Raw genomic sequence first — 22,313 nt, forward strand, 5'->3', positions numbered from 1 at the left:
CATATCAAAGAACCCCAATTATTCAATTTTTGATGAAATCAAACAATGTTTAATTTTGGACCTCGATTTGGGCCAACTTGAAAACTGGGCCAATAATCAAAAATCTAAGTACATTTTTAGATTCAGCATATCAAAGAACCCCAAGGTTTCAATTTTTGTTAAAATCAAACTAAGTTTAATTTTGGACCCTTTGGACCTTAATGTAGACCAATTTGAAAACGGGACCAAAAATTAAGAATCTACATACACAGTTAGATTCGACATATTAAAGAACCCCAATTATTCAATTTTGATGAAATCAAACAAAGTTTAATTTTGGACCCTTTGGGCCCCTTTTTCCGTAACTGTTGGGACCAAAACTCCCAAAATCAATACCAACCTTCCTTTTATAGTCATAAACCATATGTTTAAATTTCATAGATTTCTATTTACTTATACTAACGCTATGGTGCGAAAACCAAGAAAAATGCTTATTTGGGTCCCTTTTTGGCCCCTAATTCCTAAACTGTTGGGACCGAAACTCCCAAAATCAATACCAACCTTCCTTTTGTGGTCATAAACATTGTGTTTAAATTTCATTGATTTCTATTCACTTTAACTAAAGTTATTGTGCGAAAACCAAGAATAATGCTTATTTGGGCCCTTTTTTGGCCCCCAAATCCTAAACTGTTGAAACCAAAACTCCCAAAATCAATCCCAACCTTTCTTTTGTGGTCATAAACCTTGTGTCAAAATTTCATAGATTTCTATTAACTTAAACTAAAGTTATAGTGCGAAAACCAAGAAAATGCTTATTTGGGCCCTTTTTGGCCCCTAATTCCTAAAATGTTGGGACCAAAACTCCCAAAATCAATACCAGCCTTCCTTTTATGGTCATAAACCTTGTGTTAAAATTTCATAGATTTCTATTCACTTTTACTAAAGTTAGAGTGCAAAAACTAAAAGTATTCGGACGACGACGACGACGACGACGACGCCAACGTGATAGCAATATACGACGAAATTTTTTTCAAAATTTGCGGTCGTATAAAAATTACTGTAAAAATGAATAAAAGCCTCCTATAGGCAAAAATTGAAGCCATAACAGGTGTCGTTTTTTTTAATTGATTATAAAGACTGCAATTCTGAAAATTTCCACATCACCTACAATGTAATAAAACGACTCAGATGTTTTCCTTGCTCAGTCAATAACACCCAACGACTGCATAATTAGGATTAAGTTTTTGCTGCTTCTCCATAATTTTAAAGCCATGGAAATATATATGAATGTTGGACCAGTTTCCACTAACATGTGAAAAGCAGTAAAGCCCATTTTATATTGAATGAAACTTACGGAATGGTAGTTGAAGACTATTGACACATCTTTAAGAAAATAAACTCATCATAGATAAAAGGACTAAATTTAGTATATATGCCAGACACATGTTTTGTATACAAAAGACTCATCAGTGACACTTGAATCCAAAAAAGTTAAAAAGGCCAACTAATGTAATTTTGAAGAGTATTATCAGACAATTTTAAAAAGCATCTTTGAAAAATTGTAAAATGAAACAATAGCAAATCTCTTTTTTCCCATTTGCCATAAATCTTTATCAATGAAAATGTTTTGCAATTATAAACTAGAGGCTCTTAAGAGTGAATTCTAGACAGTTCGGCACCCAGACAAATCGGTACCCGGACAAATCGGCACCTACCATAGACAAATCGGCACCCGTGAAAGACAAATCGGCACCTTATAAATTATTTATCTTTGATCTATATATAGTGAACCAAAAATTAAAATTTCCTGGCACTGTTTATGTATGAGGGCATTTTGTGTGTTCAGTGTTGATAGACAGCAAACCGACAAACAAAACATTTTTAACAATACATAACACTCAAAGTCACTTTGGTGGTGGTCCGTAAACACTAGCACACTCCTTAAGGAGTCTAAACGCGGAGATGCTGTTGTTGCAGTACTCGTCCCACAAAGCAAAAAAACGGCACTGGGTCTGTCTACTCTGTTTGCGCTGGTACCTTTGGAGCTTGCCTTCAGACACCAACTTAAGCTGTAGAGGAATATCGGACGCTTCCTTAAACAGTTCGGTAACCAAGGAATAAAAAGGCACTGGTCCTCTGGTGCATACTGTTAGAAAGAGCATCCCAGAAGTGTTGACCTTTATATACGTTTCTAGGTATTTACTCATTATGGCTTGCACACGCTGTTATGTTTAAGGCTTTTAATATTAAAACAATTAACATATTGTTTTCAAGTATTGTGTTGTCTTAACAGATGTAACAGTGTCTCATAAGTCATTTTTTGGCTGGAAATTGATTGTTGTTTGTATGTATATGAATATTGTGTGAATGCCTTGTTTCAATCAATATGTGACACTATAATAAACAATTTTATTCTTTATTCTTTAATTATTCTGTAAGGATCAAACGAGAACACAAGCTGCAAACACTTTTGATCTCTATTGAGGAATTGTTAGATTTAAACATAAAATACTGATTGATGCATAACTACAATTAATTATGATTTAATTATGATTCAATTTAATAATGTTTATTCAACAATAACTATCAACAACATATCTAACAATCAATTATGATTTAATTAAATTATGTTTATTCGTACATAATCTTTAAGAGCTTAATTAAATGATGATTATTCTTTTTGTAATGCATATTTTATATACAAATTATAATATCTATGCAACAATTCTTTAATTTTTGATAATAAATTTATTTTTAAAAACGAGGTGCCGGATTGTCTTGGTGCCGATTTGTGCGGATACCGAAATGTCCAAAATGGATGCCGAAATGTCTTCGGACTTGGGTGCCGATTTGTCTTGTTACCCTTAAGAGTCTGTATCGCTCACCTAGGTCTATGTATGTGCATCTTCAACAATGGACAAACTCCAACATTGTAAGCTTTTTAGAAAACTTTTGCTCTAGATAAATTAAAACAACAGTTTGTGTGTGAAAGTTACTTTGTAAGAGATATATATGTAGTATATTTTATGATAATTGATATATACAACTTACGACCTGGGACATTATAACTCGGTTAAATGATGGCCATAAAAATCTTGTTCACCATTATTGCCCTATATACAGTTTGTACATTGTATCTTCAATACATGTCCATTGTTATTTCACTTGTTGCTCAATTAATACACAAGGTATTAATCAAATCCCGTAAGTGTCAAGGATAAAGGGATATCCTGATTGCATTTGAGTGGTAAAATTAAACCAGGTACTCAGCAGGGCGCAGCTTTATACGAACACAGAGGTCGAACCTCGAACATTTGGGGCAAGTATGGACACAACATTTATGCTTGATACAGCTACATTGTATATATGAATTTGGAAATTGATCAAATCCTTGACATAATATGAGTTTCTGACACAAAACAATTGTCAAGATGATCTTACAAATCTATGATGCAATATTGTGCAATTAAAGATTTCTTCTTCAAACTTTTCTAAAATTTGGAATTTGAGAAATTTGGAAAACAAAATTGAAAACTACTTCCCACCCCTCTTTTTTTTGCAATAAGTCCAAAACCTGAAAATCTTTATACATTATTTACAAGTAGTGTAAGGGAGGTAAATCTTGAACATACCAATAATTGCACGATAAATGTTTTGAATTACCTCCCTTGCACTGCTTTTAAATTGTCTTAATTGTCCATTGACCAGAAAAACCTAGTTTCCACCTTTTTTTGCCCCCAATTCCAAAACATTTTTAGCCATAGCCCCCCAAAGTCATAACTAACCATCCCTTAATGGTATGGAAACTTGTGGTATAATTTCAGAGAGATTCATACACCTAAACACAAGTTATTGTTTGAAAACTACAAAAATGCTTATTTTGGGCCCCCTTTTTTGCCCCTTATCCTAAATTATTGGGACCATAACCCCGAAAACCAATCCCAACCTTCCTTTAGTGGTATTAAATCCTTTTTTTTAAATTTATAGAGATCCATTCACTAAATCTAAAGTTATCATCCCGATACTAAATGTGTCTTCCAATGACATTGACAACACCATACCATTATCATGATTATATGACGCAAAAGTTTGTTTGCTGTCGTAAAAAACTTACTGGTAGAGTGTATACATGTATATGTTTTAGGACAATTATTCATAATACATTATCATACATAGTAATATGGTTTTGTGACCTTTTAAAAGTCTTATTTGAAGTGAAGCTGCAACTGTATTGTGTCACAAGCAGGGGTATTGGTAAAGGTAAACTAAAAGCTAAGATTTTGAGAGCTAAACTGATTATGGATCATTAAGTCAAATTTGTGTGATACAAAAATTGATTTTAATTGGTTTACAATTGATTTTTAAAGCTGCATTCCAAAAAGCTAAGTTTGTCAATAAAAATTTAATCTTATTATAATTGCTTCAATACTTGATTCCAGACAAGTAATATGTACAATGATGTATGGTAATTAAGGAATATACATTTAAAGAATTGGAAATTTAATTTGTTAGATTTTAAAAGTAGTCTATCACAGGCTATTGATGGCAAAAAAAGAAAAGAAAATTGTTGCATGATGTCAATTCGCCATTTCATAATCTAAAGGACTATAGATTGGTTACTCCGTTATCTCATTGTTCGTATACCAAAATGAAAATAACTATGAGCAAGGATTTGTACTATATTGTTGTTTAAGGGTAAATTATTTTCGTTGTTACCAATTATGTAAATCAATTGTATCTGATTTTATGACCTTTAGTTTACGGGTCCTATAATTTGGGAAATAGAAAAATGTTCTATTCTATTCTATTCTGTACTAGAAGTAGTTATACAAATCCTTGTGTTGCATCATTTGTTCAATTCTATTGTTAAAAACATTTAAAAAGCACAGAGTTTTGTTTTACAATTTGAATTGTTCATAAATTATCGAAAGGAGCGGTACAACGATTTCCCGAGAAATACGAGAAAAACGTAATATCCCGAAAACAAGATTATGTATCCCGAGAACAAGATTTTTAATTGTGTTATAGGTGTTTTCATTGTGTTTTTACTACTTTTTACAATAACAAGGAATACTAATAATTAAGAGATATTACTCGTTTTTTTTCAATAAAAATGCAATTTCAGGTCAAAATTCGATCTGTATGTCTTGTATGCAAAATCCTTGTTGAACACAATATGGCGGACATTCTAAAGGTAGACAACTTAAGAAAATCAAAGTATTAAAAGAACTGACATGTTTAAATTATGCAGTCTGGTATGGTTGCAGAGGAGCAGATGTTGTTGATTATAGATATTATTGCCTGCAGTAATGTATCTCCACCATATTTGACATGTTCTGCTGCATATTATTTTCAACAAGGAATTTGCATATATAAGTAACAAGACATAAAAATCGATTTTCTGAAGATTGCATGTACTTTTATTAATTATGAACGCCATAAACCTTAATCATTGAATGCTGTTACACTAATTTACACGAAAACACGGTGAAATGTTAAAATATAGTCAGTCATATTTGATAGGTTGCTTATATAAATTATTTAATTTGTGCCTCAAGAATAGTGTGTACCCAAAGATTTGGGCTGATGGTTTTATTTTCGCCAATTTTTAAATCAGATGATCCTTGTGATCCATCTAACTATAGAGGTATAACAATTACTAGTACCATTGGTAAACTTTTTAACAATATTTTGAATACAAGACTTGACAAATTTTTGTACCAAAACAACTTAATTCATAATTCTCAGATTGGTTTTACAAAAAATGCCAGAACTTCAGATCATATATTTATTTTAAAAACACTTATAGACAAATACTGTCACAATAAAGAGGGCAGATTATATACTTGTTTTGTAGACTTTCGCAAAGCATTCGACAGTGTAATTCATATAGGTCTTAAACTGAAGCTTATTAATATGAAAGTTGGTACTTTATTTTATAATATTATATCAGATATGTATAACAATAGTCAAGCATGTGTAAGAGTTGGAGCTTCTCTCACTGACCCTTTTAGCATTAAATTAGGTGTAAGACAAGGAGACAACTTGAGTCCTTCATTATTTAAAATTTTTATAAATGACTTCCCATCTTATCTTGACTCCTGCCTGGATGCAGTTTCCCTGCACTCCGAGAAATTAAATTGTTTGATGTATGCAGATGATATTGTGATTATGTCAACATCAGCCACAGGGCTTCAAAGTAGACTTGATCAGCTAGAAAAATATTGTGCTGACTGGTGCCTTAAAGTTAATATTAAAAAGACTAAAGTCATAATTTTTAATAAGGCTGGAAGGAAAATTCAAGCGAATTTTCGACTGCAGAATAACTTGATTGACTGTGTCGCTCATTACAAATATTTGGGTGTTCACTTTACTGCATCTGGAAGTTTTCATCTAGCTAAAACGGAACTTTATAATAAGGCTCTTAAGGCCTACTATAAACTTAGAAAGGATTTTATCAATTTGTCTCCTGGAATAAAATCTTGTGTTCATATTTTTGATCATACCCTTAAACCCATTCTGTTATATAATTCAGAGGTATGGGGGGGTTATAATGTTTCTTGTAATAAATTACAGTCTTCCTTATCTAATCTTGAAAATATTTTTAAAAATCTTAAGTGTGAGAATCTCCATCTTAAATTTTCTAAGTTTATACTTGGTGTACACAAAAGGAGTGTCAATTTTGCTGTATTATCAGAACTGGGGCGTTTCCCCTTACATTATGATATTGTAAAGTCAATTGTAAAATACTGGTATAGATTTGAAAATCTTACAACTGAATTCAGTCTATTGAAAGATGCTTATAAATGCAGCCAAGAGCTTCACAAATCTAACATAACTTCTTGGTACTCATTTGCTAAGAAAGTATTAGAAGTTTTTGAAATTAAACCAGAAGTAAAACATTTCGGACAATATAAATTTTTGAACATATCTAGCAAATTAATTCACACTAAATATATTAGCAATTGGTATGCTAGCCAAAATAAAGCTTCTGATGGAAAACTGTTTAATTATGTGAAATTTAAGCAGAATTTTGGTTATGAAAATTATCTTTCTTTAATAAAGGACTTTGATTTAAGAAGATCTATATGCAAATTACGTATTTCTGCTCATAAGCTTCAAATTGAAGTTGGACGTTTTTCAAATATTCCACGAAATGAAAGAATTTGCAAAAAATGCTCCTCTGGCTGTGTTGAAGATGAAATCCATTTTTTAACTAACTGTGAAAATTCTAAATCAGATAGAGATGCTCTCTTTGACTTTGTTTGCCAAAGAATTCCAAATTTTTCTTTACTGGATAATCAGCATAAATTTATTTATTTATTAAACTGTGAAGACAATCAGGTCCTTAATGCTGTTGGTAAATTTATTAAAGTGAATATGAGTTAGTAATTGTATTGTTACTGTATGTAAAATAATGTTTGTATCTACATTGTATGTATCTATCAAATTAATATTCTTTTTCCTTATTCATGTATGCTCTGTATGCCCCTTGTGGGCCCTTAATTGGAAATAAAATATGTTCTGTTCTGTTCCGTATAACACCATTAAAAATCGTGTTCTCTGGATATATAATCTTGTTTTCGGGATATTACGTTTTTCTCGTATTTCTCGGGAAATCATGGTACCCTCGAAAGGAGTCGTGTTGCAAATTTTAAAATTGTTTATACATGTAGCTGAGATTACTAAGTAAAAGTTTACCGCTAATAATTCTGGTAGGTTTGGCTATGATAATGAAAATCGCTCAGTCTTATAAAGATAATCATATAGGGGGCTATTAATATCTCTAATGGGGGGTCTTGATCGTGCTTAGCAGCAGCCAGCACGTTAGTCCAAATAATTATGACGTCTTGAAAGGCTATTATAATTTTTTTCTTTGACGCCTTACTCGATTATGACGTCTTGAAAGGCTATTATAATTTTTTTCTTTGACGCCTTACTTCGATGTAAGGCGTCAAAGAAAAAAATTATAATAGCCTTTCAAGACGTCATAATCAGATAATTATTTGGACTACCAGCACGTAAAAAATACTTTTCATTTTTCTCAAATGTCCTTACCGATTTTTTATCTCTGGGCACTGGATGGTAACCTCTTTTGCTTGCTGGTATTAATGACCCATTTTCTTCATGTGATGCCGACATAATAATTAATTTGCCCTTAAACACTGACTTTCAGTCAGTAGAGTCAAACATAAATAAAGGAGTGTTTAAATGCGGTCACAAGCTCCGACACCGATCTGTACAAATCCCGGCAAATACTACGTTAGCTGGTACGCAAGAATTTGTAGAGTCGCACAGGTACAAATGCTCAAATACGAATACGAAAGTTTTATTTTGAATCGATTTACATAAAACAAGATAAGATAAGATAAGTAGTTTGTTAATCTAATTAAGAACCCATAAAGGCAACAATATTATGACAATATGCCATTGGAAAACTAAAAATTACTCGTGTAAAACCAAACAAACGGGAATGCATATCTAAACGCAGCAATTTTTCCAAACGCATAGAAACAGCACAGGCACATTGAAATACATGCAAAGTATTTCTAAGCTACACATCTAATCAATCATGCCAAAACTGATGCATATATAAACTTAAAATTGAACTTGGCAGAACTAAAATGTAAGCACAAATAAATTATCAGCCGGAACACATGCAAAATTTAAAGTATCATGCAAACATTTAGAGCAATTACCAAACATATGACCAAGCTTATCTACATGCAGAGCAACAGAATTTTGATTCATTCAATGGCAGTATAGACTCAGTATAACCTGGGAACAGTATATATGTTCCTGGTATAACTAGAAAGACTGAAAGTGCCAACCATGATATGCTGCTCCACAGAGTAGCAGCAACATTTATCAAAATAAGAATTGAAGTCAAAGTGCACTTCAATCTAGACAAAATTAAGAAAAGGATGAGTTACTATTCCAAGTTAACTTGAGAACAGTATTGCAAAGGGGTTATATCAAGACCCCTTACGTAAATTGTCTATGCCGTGATATTTCAAATCAGACCATAAATTGGCATAACGGACATTTAATTTATAACCTTTTATACTTTATGTACTGTATTGTAATTGACATTAGATTTTTCATATTGTGTTTTAATGATTCTATTTAAATTTATCATTCCTAATTTCTTCCGCTGTAATAGGCATTGATAATCAGTTCACTTTTCCCTAAAATGATTTTTTTGGATCCACCACTGAAGTTTTATAGCATGTCGTTTGTAAAAATAAAAATTCGATTCAGAAAAATGTTCCTTTATTGCAAAAATAATCGAATTTGTTTTTCAGTAAGATATATACACATCATTATCAGAACAATGTCCGGAAAATATAAACTTTTTTATATGAGCCTGAGAAACTGGGGAAGGGCGACAGAGACGGATTTAGGGGGAGGGGCAGGGGGCCCGGCGCTTATATAGGGAATCACTGAAGCGTGACTGGAGCGGCCCCCTCTTATGCAGTCAGTGGGCCCCACTCACGAAAATTTCCAGATCTGCTAGTGGGCGAGGTACTATACCGAGCCCTACCCAAGGATTGCGCCGAGTACAAATTACTTTAGATTTTCATTTTTATGACATTGACCTAACTTATTGTTTAAACTTTTTATACTGCAACTTAAAATAATAAATTGTTAGCTCTTTTTTTTTAAACTCGTAACACAAATGTCAAACTCATTTTCATCCCTAAAGGTACCCCAGATTGTGGAGAAAGTGTTCCATGATGAAATTGACATTATACAAAATATAGCTATGAACATTAATATATTCAGGAAATAAACATAACTAGTTGCAATTTAAAATGGTACTAAAAGAAAATTAGTTTAAATCCAAATCTAAAAAAACCACTTTAAACTTTAAAAATATGTAAAATTTATGCAGGGTGGAACAGGTGAAATTTGCTTATCTAAACATACCAGCAATGATATATTTCTGTACATGGATAAGATGTCTTGGGTCGTGCATTACCAGTGCACAATCGGTCTTCTTTTTTGCCTTAATCTGCAAATTGGGAGACAGATTTGCTATGTGTGTGTGTAAAACTGGCTATTTATACGAAGAAACATGAGTGATTAATTGCACCATTGGAAATGTTTAAACAATTATCAAATATTAGTGTTTTGTACAATCAGTTTTGCGACTTGACCATTTAAGGGGAGATAACTTTTATAGTAAAATTATACTAAAATAATAGTAACATTTTCGTTGTACTTGTATTTTCTGTGACCATTTTCTTTTTGTTTTCTTAAAGCAAATGATAAAACATATCTGGTCTTATTTTATTTCAAAATTGTATCTATCAATATATTTCTTTTTATTCACAAAAATGTGTTTTCTCATGAACAATCTATGCCACATTTTGACAGTTTTCCACGACTTGTAGCTCGAAAAATAGACAGCACTAGTGACCCATACTTTCTTTTTCTAGTTTTGAAAAATAGCATAATAAAATCTTCATTTTGGTAAATTAAAAGAAATATATATATATCTACAGACGATCCACCTTTAAAATCAATTGTAACAATCAATCATTTTATAAATGAACTAACTAATCTATTACCCATCCAACAAAACTTATATTTATAAACCAGTCAACCAATTAGTTGCATCCGTCAATCAATTAGTTGCATCCGTCAATCAATTAGTTGCACCCGTCAATCAATTAGTTGCATCCGTCAATCAATCAACCAGTGATAGTGTATCAATTTATCAGTCAGAATAATCATATTAGATATTTTAAATTTTCAACTTAAAAAAAACGTAAAAGCAATCTCGCTACCGAATACGTTTTTCTTATTAGTCACTCCATAATCAGGAAGCCGGATGAACAAAATTTCTGAACAATCGACCTCAGTCATGAATCAGCATACGATCATTACACATAATTTTTAAACATTCTAATTAGTCATGTAGCTTTTGCAACATTTATCGTTTATCGAAATACTGTTAGAAACTGGCAAAATTTCACCATTTGGTAGCTCTGGTCATTGGAAATATTGGAAAATGGCGGCAATAATTTCAGGCTCAACTTTATCAATGTTATTTTATGATCACTCATCTAGCCTTGGGAATAAGGTATATATTTAGAACAAAAACTTTTTATTTTATAAATCAGCATTGTCAGATATTACACAAATAACAGACTTCCGGGTATCCTACAAGCTCCCTTGGGTGGGATAATATTTTAAAGGACAGACATCTCCATAATGATAATCCTAAGGGAGTGTACATGGATCCACTGTACCCTTGCCGTCAATCAAGTGGTGTGTCTCAATTGGCGGAATCTTACATAGCCTTTCAAGACGTCATAATTATTGGGACTAGACAATGTGGTAAACAAGAGGGCTATTTTTTTGAGAAAGTGGAGCAATTTGTTTTGGATTCACTCTGTCATATGTCAATTTACACAAAAAAAAACACTTTATTTTACACACCCCTAGCCAAGGACGCTCGTACGAAACCCCCACCCCTTGAAAACAAATAGGCAGTGGTTATTTTGCTAGCTGCAGCGAAATAGCCTCCTATGCGCTATATGTCGCCGCGACATAGCCTTTTTGTGCTAATGCGGTGTAAAGCAACCAACAATCAATCAATCAATCCTATGCGCCATATATTGCTGGTTTAGGTAAAATAGCAATATATTAAAATATAAAGTTTTGCTATTTTGCCAGGGGCGGATTTAGGCGGGGGCGTGGCGGGCGTGCGCCCCCCCCCCCCCCCCCCCCCCCCCCCGTAAAATTTGCAAAGCATGGGTTGTCTTGAACTTATTTAAGTATCAATAGAGACCATTCCATCTTATTTTAACATTCAAAGCATTTAAAACAGTCAGTTTAACAGAATCTACATGGTTACTAATCAACTGTAACCTACGATTTATAGAATTTCTTCAAAGGAAGGTGTCAAACGCAGAGTTGCGTTTCATGGCAAATGTAGTAGGTTTTTAGTATATTAAAAAGTAAAAACAATTGAAACATTGTAATTGCGGTTTTTTATAATTAATTTCTTTGATAATCAAAGTTCCAAAACATCCCTTAGTTACTCACTTTCACAATTTCATCATGGCATGGCCAAGAAAACATTCCGGTTGAGATACTTTCTTAATATCCTTCACGAAAGATAAAATTACTGTTTCAAGCTAAAGGTTAGTTTATAATTTGTATCTCTGTGTCTATATTATATATATTGCTTACTTGCAACCTAAAATAAGGGCCGAATTATGTACTGTATTGCATGCATGGCCATGGGATCCCCCAAAAATAAACATAACTTCGTAAATGAAGGTCATTTTTATTTTAGTGGCTTGTGACTTACACAGTATAAATAAAGGATGGCACGACCTCCGAAAATAAGCAAATTTATAACAAATCAAGGGGGAAAAATAGAAACTTTTGTTTGCAAAATCTTATACTAGCAAGTATGCTGTTGTGATCTGTCTCGTCTCACCTTGCGTCCGTTGCTCCGCCTGTCTACCTGTCTACTCTTCACATTTCAATTTTCTTAACCAAGTTTGTCAGAGCTGGTGTAATGGAGTGTTAAAGTAATTCTCAAGTTAACCGGTTTCATTTCGCATTATTGAAACTATGTACAATTGGCTTAGACACATTGTCGATGTGCAAAACGAGGGTTATTTTTTTGTGATGTTCCTGTATTTCTTTATGTCACAACTTCCACTGTATCAGCACCATGTCTTTCAAATATTAGTTCGGTTATTACATGCTATTGCTATATAGATTAGTTCATAATTTTACAACAAGTGCTGGTGTCTGGATTGAAGATTGGCTGCATGTGGACACAGAATCAAAATAGAATGTTTGCATGCTCTTCAGCTTCTGTTTTTGTGGCTGCAGCTTTATAACTGTAACTTTATAAACTCATATATGCAATATAAACATCTTAGTCCGTAAGTTAGGGTGTCGTTGTACATTTTTCTTATTTGTAGGAGAACTATCCATCATAACTAGGAGGTTCTTCGCGGAACAGGGATATAATGTTTTACCTCTGTCCGTCTATCAGTCAGTCAGTCACTTGTGATCGTTGATTCATGATGGATTTAGGCGGCAACTGCTTTCTCGCTAACTTTCCCCACACAATAGTTTGAAAAACCTAAATCGCAACCCTTAAGATAATGTTAGAAGAATATTTCAATAATTTTACCTCCCAAAAAAATTTCACCTCGCTCTGCTTGGCTATATATAAAACTTTGTGCCCCCCCCCCCCCTCATCGAAATCCTGGATCCGCCCCTGTTTTGCTGCTCTTAATTAAGATTAAAATAGTAATATATAAACTAAGAATAGAAAAAATTTAGAAACATACACTTAAATAAGAAGTCTCTATACAAATATGAAAATATGTATACAAATTGTGCATAATAAGATTGATTTAAGAAGTCTCTAAAATCATGTATTTTTAAAGCATTTTTAAAAAGCATTGATATTAAAGCTGATACTAGTTTTCTTTTCTTTTATCATTGTTAATTGGAAGTCTATAAAGATATGTCTTTTTTTTAACATATATATATATATACAATGTATATAATAATACACTTAAGCACAGCATGCAAACCCATATATACAAAATTGAAATTCTATCAATTATCTATCTAAGTAAGTTTTTATTTATGCATATCAACCATAGTAAAGACAACTGCTTCTTTCTTTTGCAGGAAGGATTATTAACAGGAAAAGTTATCAGCCATGTAAAAGATACAATAAGTGACTCCCAGATAAACAACGTTCGTGTGGAAACTAAGATTTGTAAGTTCAGTGGCACTTCACATTGGTTTAAAACATATAAAATTTTGTTTTATAAGTTTGTTTGTAAATAAGACTTGTTCTGGCAGATTTATAAAATGTAATATATTCATACACTTTATACATGTATTTAACTCCAGCTTATTTTGAGGGTTCTTAACTTTATAGGATGCTGGCAAGTAGGCTTGGAATTTAAATTTGCGGACATAGGCTATTGTTCTACTATGGTATCTCCATACAGATTTTAATTCATTTGGTGTAATAAAAAAATTCTATGCAAAATTCCTCAGAAGAAATATGTTGGTTTTACATTTAGGGGCATTTTGGAAGTCCTTTTCTACCAACCCACATCCATTAAAAATGAATAGCTTAAGTAAGATACAAAAATTCTTGAATAGTGGCTAGAAAACAGCAATAAGACTTGACATTTTTGTTTGAAAAATAAACACAAAATAGTAAAGTTTAAAAATGGTTTAAAGTCACATGATAGTTTGGTTTTTTTTTGGGGGGGGGGATTTAGTTGTCATTGAGACATATGTATCGAAAATTGCACAAAGATAAAGCAAGCGAGATCACTATCATAGCTATCAACAAAGATTAGAATGTGTCAGGATTGATTGTCATAGACTGCTACCTGTCAAAAATTGCACAAGAAGAAAGCATTTGAGATCACAATTTATATAGCCACCAACAAAGATAGCAAATCCATATCATATTTGGTAATTTTTTTTAAACATTACCATATTTATATATAATAATTGGTTTTATATTTCAGATATCTATGGATGTACATGCCAATCCAGGTTTGAATCCTTCCATGATAATAAAGGAAATTTAAGTCACATTGATAAGGTAATCATTTCATTGAGATAGGGTACTTGGGAGTCTGGGAATAATTGGTCCGGAACAAAAGTAGAAAGAAAGAGGGAAGGGGAAAGGATGCTAAATTTCAGAATAAGAAGAAATAAACACTGATGCAGGATCTTTGGTGGCCTAAAATTTGTAGACAACTTTTCAAGACACTGGCTACAACTTTATACAAGAAATTTCTTTGAAGAAAACATAAATTGGTTTATAGGGGTTTGAATTTTTGTTTTAAGAAAATTAAACTGAATAAATAACTGCAAGATGCATTTTGTAAGACATTTGTTTCATATTCCGACAAAGTCACCAACAGTAATATCCTAGGAATAAATTTTCAATCTCCATTTGACTGTAAAATTTACAATCACAATTTTTAAGCCAGTTACAAATAATTGAGTCATTATTGCATGGAAAACAATTCATATGGTTAGGTTATACCATGCGACTGGTTTTGAGTTTTCCTGTTTTCTGAAAACTTTTTGTCTTCATAATGTCATACACAAACATGAAATTTCCATAACATTGAGTTAACATCATTTAGTTTGTGTCTAATTATGTTTACAGTAAATTATTTATTTATGTATTTCAGTCGACAATAGGATGGTATAGATATAGACACAACACATCTCACAGAATGTCCATGAAAGAAAAGTCAATTCATCAGACCTTGTTGAAGAATATACCACCAGACAAACAAGAAAACTTCATCTTCATTCTATGTACCTCACAAAAATCTGAAAATGTCTCAACTTCAAACTTTGATTTTACAGTATTCAAATATAACATCAGGTATGTATGACTTGTTTAGAAGGTCTTGGTTAAAACTCTGACAATAGTTTAGACATGAAATTGAGAACGGAAATAGGGAATGTGTCAAAGAGACAACAACCAGACCAAAGATTGGAAAATAGTCCAAGGCCACCAATGGGGGTTCAATACAGCCTAAGTAACAAACAAAAAACTTAAACAAAATGACAATGAGTCATACATAAATTAACCAAGGTACACAATGAGAAGGGGAATGTACTATGTCTTAGTCTATGTCTTCTTTTTGTATACAGTAGTCAATGATACAAAGCAACAGTATTATTATAATTATACTGACTCATATCTAATAGGAGATACATGTATATAAAAATAATCTCCAAATATCCATTATTTCAACTAAAGCATGACACCAAAGATTTTTATGCCCCACCTACGATAGTAGAGGGGCATTATGTTTTCTGGTCTGTGGCTTCGTTCGTTCGTTCGTCCACAGGTTAAAGTTTTTGGTCAAGGTAGTTTTTGATGAAGCTGAAGTCCAATCAACTAGAAACTTATTACACATGTTGCTTATGATATGATCTTTCTAATTTTAAAGCCAAATTAGACTTTGACCCTAATTTCACGGTCAACTGAACATAGAAAATGAAAATGGGAGTTTCAGGTTAAAGTTTTTAGTCCAGGTAGTTTTTGATGAAGCTGAAGTCCAATCAACTTGAAACTTAATTCACTTGCTGCTTCTGATATGATCTTTCTAATTTTAAAGCCAAATTAAACTTTTGACCCAATTTCATGGTCCATTGAACATGGAAAATGATAGTGCCAGTGGGGCATCCGTGTACTTTGGACACATTCTTGTTTTTTTAAACATTTATATAGTATTTCCTTTCAATAAGACAACAACAATTTCAAAACTTGTTCTTTAAAGTTCTTTCATACAGCTCTTTAAGGTGCACACACCAATTTCACAAAGCTCTTCCTAATTGTGTGATGTTTGACAGATTAAAAGCATACTATTAACCGTAGCTGTCTGCAGTGACTGAAAATATAATGATGTAACATGTTTACAGGACTGTCTTGCAAAATGGGTTTTAAAGTTGTTAATACCCAAAAATTTTAATTCTTAAATTTTAAGATATCTGACACTGCTATACAATTTTATTTCAGAGATAAGAAATATGCTGCTGTACCAGTGACTGTGATAAACCTTGGTGATACTACACATACAGATTATAAATGTGCTAAATCTTGTACGATAGACTATGATTCTGGAGCACTTGGTGATTTGTTGTCAACATTTGAGTAAGTGAAGAGGTCGTTAAAGATTATTCAGAGTTGTGAAATTTTTGCCAGGATTTCGGTGGCAAAATAAGTTTGTTACTTCATTTAAACGTGACAAAAGTTGCCTCCAGTAAATATTCAATCCATTTATTGCATTAAAAACGTCATGTTCCTTTCCAAATAACTTGTCAAACATCGTTTATTTTTGTAAATTTTCTTGCATCTGTCTGCCATTGACCGATTTCTAATCTACGGATCTGAACCGGACCAGATATGACCAAAATCCGTACTTTTACAATAATTACTACGGAGGCCCAGTTGAACAACTGACAGAAGACTATTGACCTCAAAGGGCAAAATTACATTTTCCACATGCATCAAGAGACTTTTGATTGGTGTATATAATTCCCTTTATTTTTTATGGATTGTTTCAAACTATTGATTAAAGTTGCTTAACTTTGAGACTATTATACTAATATCTATATATTATGGCCCAGCTTAAAAACTTTTATATTTTTTGATGAGAAACACTGAATTTCATACATAAGATAGTTTGAATTAAGTTGTAATTGGTATATTATAAAATCTTTACATTTTTTAAAATAATTTTTTTTTACTTTAGTGCTAGATATTAAATATTTAGTTGGAAGTTTCTCACCAGAACCTTAGTAAAACTTAAACAACTTTTAATTTGAAATGGTACTTTAATTGTATACTCAGATATGAATTGAACAATATAAAAAGAACATTATTTACATATGACCCTTTATACTATAGTTAAATCAAAACATTGCAGCGCACTGCTCGAACAAGCACTTCTCTTTCAAATCTCACCACTTCTCCCTATCAGTTTCAAAAAGAGAAATCACTTCTCCCTATAATTCTGAAGTAGTGTGAGCCCTGAAAACATGAAGCAATTCCATGGGTTGAGTTTGTTTTTGTCAGGTCTAAGCCAAGGACTTGCACTATACCAGTCATGTAAAGAAAAGAGTGAAAAATTATCCAAAAAAAACTAAAGTAAATTTTAGGGTCCTGATATAGAATTTCAACTTTTCTTTTATACAGCCATGTATATATATAAACGCCTAAAAAAGTGTACACAACAACTCCAAATACAAAAAAAGGTAACTATAAATGTAATTATTTATAAATATTTCGGATAACAGATATCCTTCGTCAGTCAGATTCTGATGTGAAATGAATCATCTTTGAGTCTCGTTAGATTAAACTTTTAGATTTAGTAAAAGTTTAATCTAACGAGACTCAAAGATGATTCATTTCACATCAGAATCTGACTGACGAAGGATATCTGTTATCCGAAATATTTATAAATAATTACATTTATAGTTACCTTTTTTTGTATTTGGAGTTGTTGTGTACACTTTTTTAGGCGTTTATATAATTTATTTATTGTGTACATGTATCGTTACTCGTAACGATCCAGCGCCCTCGTGGGGAAAATCGTTGACTACTATACAGACGTTTCATGTATATATATATATATATAAGCAGTGCAGGCGATTTGGTGTCACGATATCACAGTAGCATGGGTTCGAATCCCGGCGAGGGAAGAACCAAAAATTTGCGAAAGCAAATTTACAGATCTAACATTGTTGGGTTGATGTTTAGACGAGTTGTATATATATATATATATATTTTTACTATTTTTGAATTGGGTCAACTGCTGAAAATGATTTAATGATTTGAAGAAATCAATTAACATAAATTTACAGGCAGAAAGTTAATTTATTTAAATATATATTTTGACATTGTTGTTTTAGACGTGAATTGATTGGCACTGGAGAGAGGACCTCTGAGGCAGCTGGTGTACAGAAAATGGCTGAAAGTATACAAACACAACTACAGGTAGTTAGACTTTGAAATTAAACGTTCCATGCAACATCAGTATCTCAATCATGACTTGTCTCCTTTCTTAAAATATCTAGATCTAAGAAGATGTGCCAATGGGACAACTTTTCATCCAAGTCACAATTTGTAAAAATACACCAATATAGGTTAACAGCCTTCAACACAGAGCCTTGGCTCACTCTGAACAGTAAGCTATAATGGGCCCCAAAAATGAATCTATAGTGTAAAACCATTCAAACAGGAAAACCAACGGTCTAAACTATATAAAACCCGAGAAATGAGAAACACTTATGAACCACATCAACAAATGAAAAGCACTGAACAACAGCTTCATAACATACAAGGTCTTTGGAACTTCTGAAATATGTTTATATAATATATTATTTTATGACTTTTTGTGATTTTATCAGGCAAAACAACAAACTTATCATACCTACATGACCTACTCAATCTTATTGCTGTTTTCCGATTTATTTTTTGTAACAGGTGTAATACCCCCATTGATTTTTCCCTATTAGTCTTTTTTAAATTGTACTTTTGTAATTGTAAAAATATGTGTAGAACTTATCTTTGTTTCAAAAAAAGAAGTACTTGGTGTGACTGAAGTTTTATCCTGTCCAGTACTATAGAAAAAATTGCACATAATGTTTCATTGCAAATAAAAAAAATAAGTATCACTGGAAGTGATCAGTCAAATTTTCACCCTTATTTTTTCTGTTACAAGTTTTAGTAACCATGTAACCTCAAATTTCTAAAATGTTCTATGGATACACCAAATAAAAAAAAGGTGGTGCTTCGAAACAACCAAGTTAAATGTTTATGACTCACACTTTTTACTGCAATGAAGTGTAGGATTAATTACCTACAACTGTCAAATTCAAGGAAATATTTTTGATTACCCTTTTTCGTATCCAACGCGATGTGATCATTAAAAAGAAAAAAAAATATCCACTGATTTATAGAATAAGGCATCTATCCACTATCTGTATCAAGTGAGCTTTAAGAAATTGTCTATTGAAATTACCTGGGGTAAAGTGTTTTATATAAAATGATTTTATGTTTAATAATTTAATCATTTTCTATCCTAAGTGTCTTACATATGGAGTGATGGAGTCTGATCAAGAGGCACTGGAATTACAGTCCGAGCTGGAAAAGATGGAGATAAAGCTTCATCAAAAGATGGAGAAAAAACGTGCAATGAAACCTCTGCCCCCTAGTCCTACTTCACCTGAACTGCCATCTACAAGTCGATTGCTGAATGAAGATGCTGCTGCCAAAACCAAACGTAAGGGTTCTTAGATTATATGGTTGAGAAATATTTTTGGCAGCCTATAGATTGTTAGAGATTTGAACATGGATTTATTGGGATATCACTCACTTTTGATTTTCAATTGGTTATTAAGGAAGATTTAAGTGTAGCCTTTTAAAGGTTGATTAACACACAATTATGTCTCAATAAACTTTAATTCAATCAGATCAATCAATGTAATATCTAACAATTGGGTAGCCGAATAGACAGACTTCTTCAACATTGTTCTATTTGCCACCATAGACGGATAATAAAAAATTATACCATCATTTTATAAGAACAACAGTCATAAATGTTTTACAAAAAGAAGATGTTTCTTTTAAAACGTATAAGTCTTGCATTACATTTCAATATTTCAATATTCACTTTTTCAGAAAGAGGTTTCTCAAGGGGAATTTTTCTTGCAGTATTATTCTTTTCATATTTCAATATATGATTCTCTTTACAGATTCTTGTTTTGAGGGGGGAAAAAATAATTATAAAGCTATTTTCTTTTCTAAAAGGGTTAATCCTAAAAATAACATTATATTGTGATATGTAAATATATGTGAAATTTTATTTCTTCAATAGGTGAGCAAAAGAGAAAAGACCAGATGAAGTTATATCCTAACTTAAGTGATTTAAAAGTTTCTAGTGGTGGATCACGACAGAGGCGTATGAGTGATGATAATTACTCAATAGACGTAGATAATGGAAAATCATCTAATTTACATACTCAAATAGAACAAAAGTGCCATATATTAGACTCTCCTATTGAAGTTACTGAAGAAACTCTTTCTAATTGTTCTACAGAATTTAATCTATCAGGTGAAAATCTAGCAGAACCAGTTTCTAATCATGTCGATGATAAACATATTGATATCCCATTTGCTGATAGTGAAGGATTTGATCATGGTCATTCAACCAAAGATGAAACAAGTGCTAAAAATAAAAGTGATGCAAAAGATGCTAAAAATAGAAATTCTGATCCTTTTTCATTTGTGGAAGGTATGCTTGCTAATTCTAAAAGTGGTGTTTTACAAAAGAAAATAAATCAAGACAAGACTGAAACAAAAAATACGAAACCTGCGTCCGGTGAGTCGGGGAGAATGACGAGGTCGAGGAATAGTCAAGCATACGGAAATAACTCTGCAGTGAATCAGTCAGAGAAACAATCCGGTGGTAAACAAAACCAAAACAAGCAAGGTCAACAAAGGTCAAGGTCAAGAGAGAAGCAGACAACCAACTTGTCCAATAAAAGAAAAAATGACCTTAATCGTAACAATGACCTTAGTGGAAATGGAAGTGATGAAGATATTTTTGACACAAAAGATGAAAATGGAGAAAACCATGTCATAGATGTTTCATCTTCTCCTGTTTTTTAATCAAATAGGAAATTTTTAATGTTGTCAAATCTTGTTCAGGACAAATCAGACATTTTTAATATTGCAATACTACAGACCAGCTGTATGTCATATAATTATTTATAGTGTAAGAATTGTGTATCACTATGAAACATCCTGTGGATTCATTCATTTTTACAGATACCAATTTTGGTTGATTGAAGGGGGAAACAAATTCTTGAATATTTGTTTTTTGTCACAGTGCATAAATGCATAAAGAAAAGTGGTACTTGTTGAAAAGTTAAATTCATTGTTTACCTTGACCTTGAAAATTCACAAAAATTGGCATCTCACAAATAATAATGAATCCACAGTTTACATGGTTTATTGGGAAAAAAGAATGCATACCTGTATCAGTTTGTAATACTAAAATTTAAAGATATATTAATTTGCTGTGCCTCAAAAAACAACCCTGACAAAATTACATAAACTATTAATAACATGAACCATGTATCAATAACAGAAGTGTACATTTACCACTTAAAGTTTGACATATGGACCATAATTTGCTATTGGGCTCCGTTTCCTATAACTATAGAAAAGTGATAAAATGTGAATTACTGTAAGAAAAGTTGCAACTACATCTAAAGATGCCATTATTTTTGTCAACATACAAGTGTATGCTACTCTTCCCTAAAAAAAAATTTAAAATAAACGTATTTCAAAGATTCTTCATCCGTATTTTTGTGTCGTTTCTCGCGTTACTTATTGCTTCCGAAGAGCATAACGCTGACTGATTTATAGATAATCATCACCGGCAAATTCGTAACTTTTGCTTTCAAATAACAAAGAACATTGACCAATAAGAATAGTGAGAAGAAAATGCCGAGAACTATAAGTATTTATGTAGCAGATGTAAGAACAGTGGCGTGATTTTTGTGTCCGATCTCGTAACGCGATTTTTAGATGATGTAATCTGCTTTGTTGTAATAGAATTCTTAAAAACAATATGCAAATATGAACTCTCGCGAGATGTTCAAACAGGTAAATCCGAGATGATTTACATTCTTGTTTTGATCTTCGTAATAATTAAGTAAGAAAATTATGTTGTCGTTATGCGTTACATTTCACACGAAACAGAAGTCCAGTTATTTATTAA

At 32.2% G+C, this 22,313-nt stretch overlaps 1 protein-coding gene across 3 annotated transcripts in view; it reads left to right on the forward strand.

Moving 5' to 3' along the window:
* The window catches only part of LOC134716125 (myb-like protein X), a 75,416-nt gene extending 53,608 nt beyond the window's left edge, over nt 1–21,808 (forward strand). Inside the window, exons 1-8 of one of the 3 annotated variants that reach the window (XM_063578910.1) lie at nt 10,907–11,068; nt 13,657–13,747; nt 14,520–14,596; nt 15,198–15,397; nt 16,541–16,675; nt 18,436–18,520; nt 19,613–19,808; nt 20,403–21,808. In XM_063578910.1, coding sequence (XP_063434980.1) covers nt 10,997–11,068; nt 13,657–13,747; nt 14,520–14,596; nt 15,198–15,397; nt 16,541–16,675; nt 18,436–18,520; nt 19,613–19,808; nt 20,403–21,196 — 1,650 coding nt within the window. In that variant the 5' untranslated portion in view covers nt 10,907–10,996 and the 3' untranslated portion in view covers nt 21,197–21,808. Of the gene's footprint in view, nt 1–10,906; nt 11,069–11,989; nt 12,135–13,656; nt 13,748–14,519; nt 14,597–15,197; nt 15,398–16,540; nt 16,676–18,435; nt 18,521–19,612; nt 19,809–20,402 lie in introns of those variants that run through there. The other 2 variants (XM_063578909.1, XM_063578908.1) reach the window with 2 other exon arrangements.
* Nucleotides 21,809–22,313: the final 505 nt, after the last annotated feature.

This window comes from Mytilus trossulus, chromosome 4 (genome assembly GCF_036588685.1).
Source record: "Mytilus trossulus isolate FHL-02 chromosome 4, PNRI_Mtr1.1.1.hap1, whole genome shotgun sequence".
Lineage (NCBI taxonomy): Eukaryota > Metazoa > Mollusca > Bivalvia > Mytilida > Mytilidae > Mytilus > Mytilus trossulus.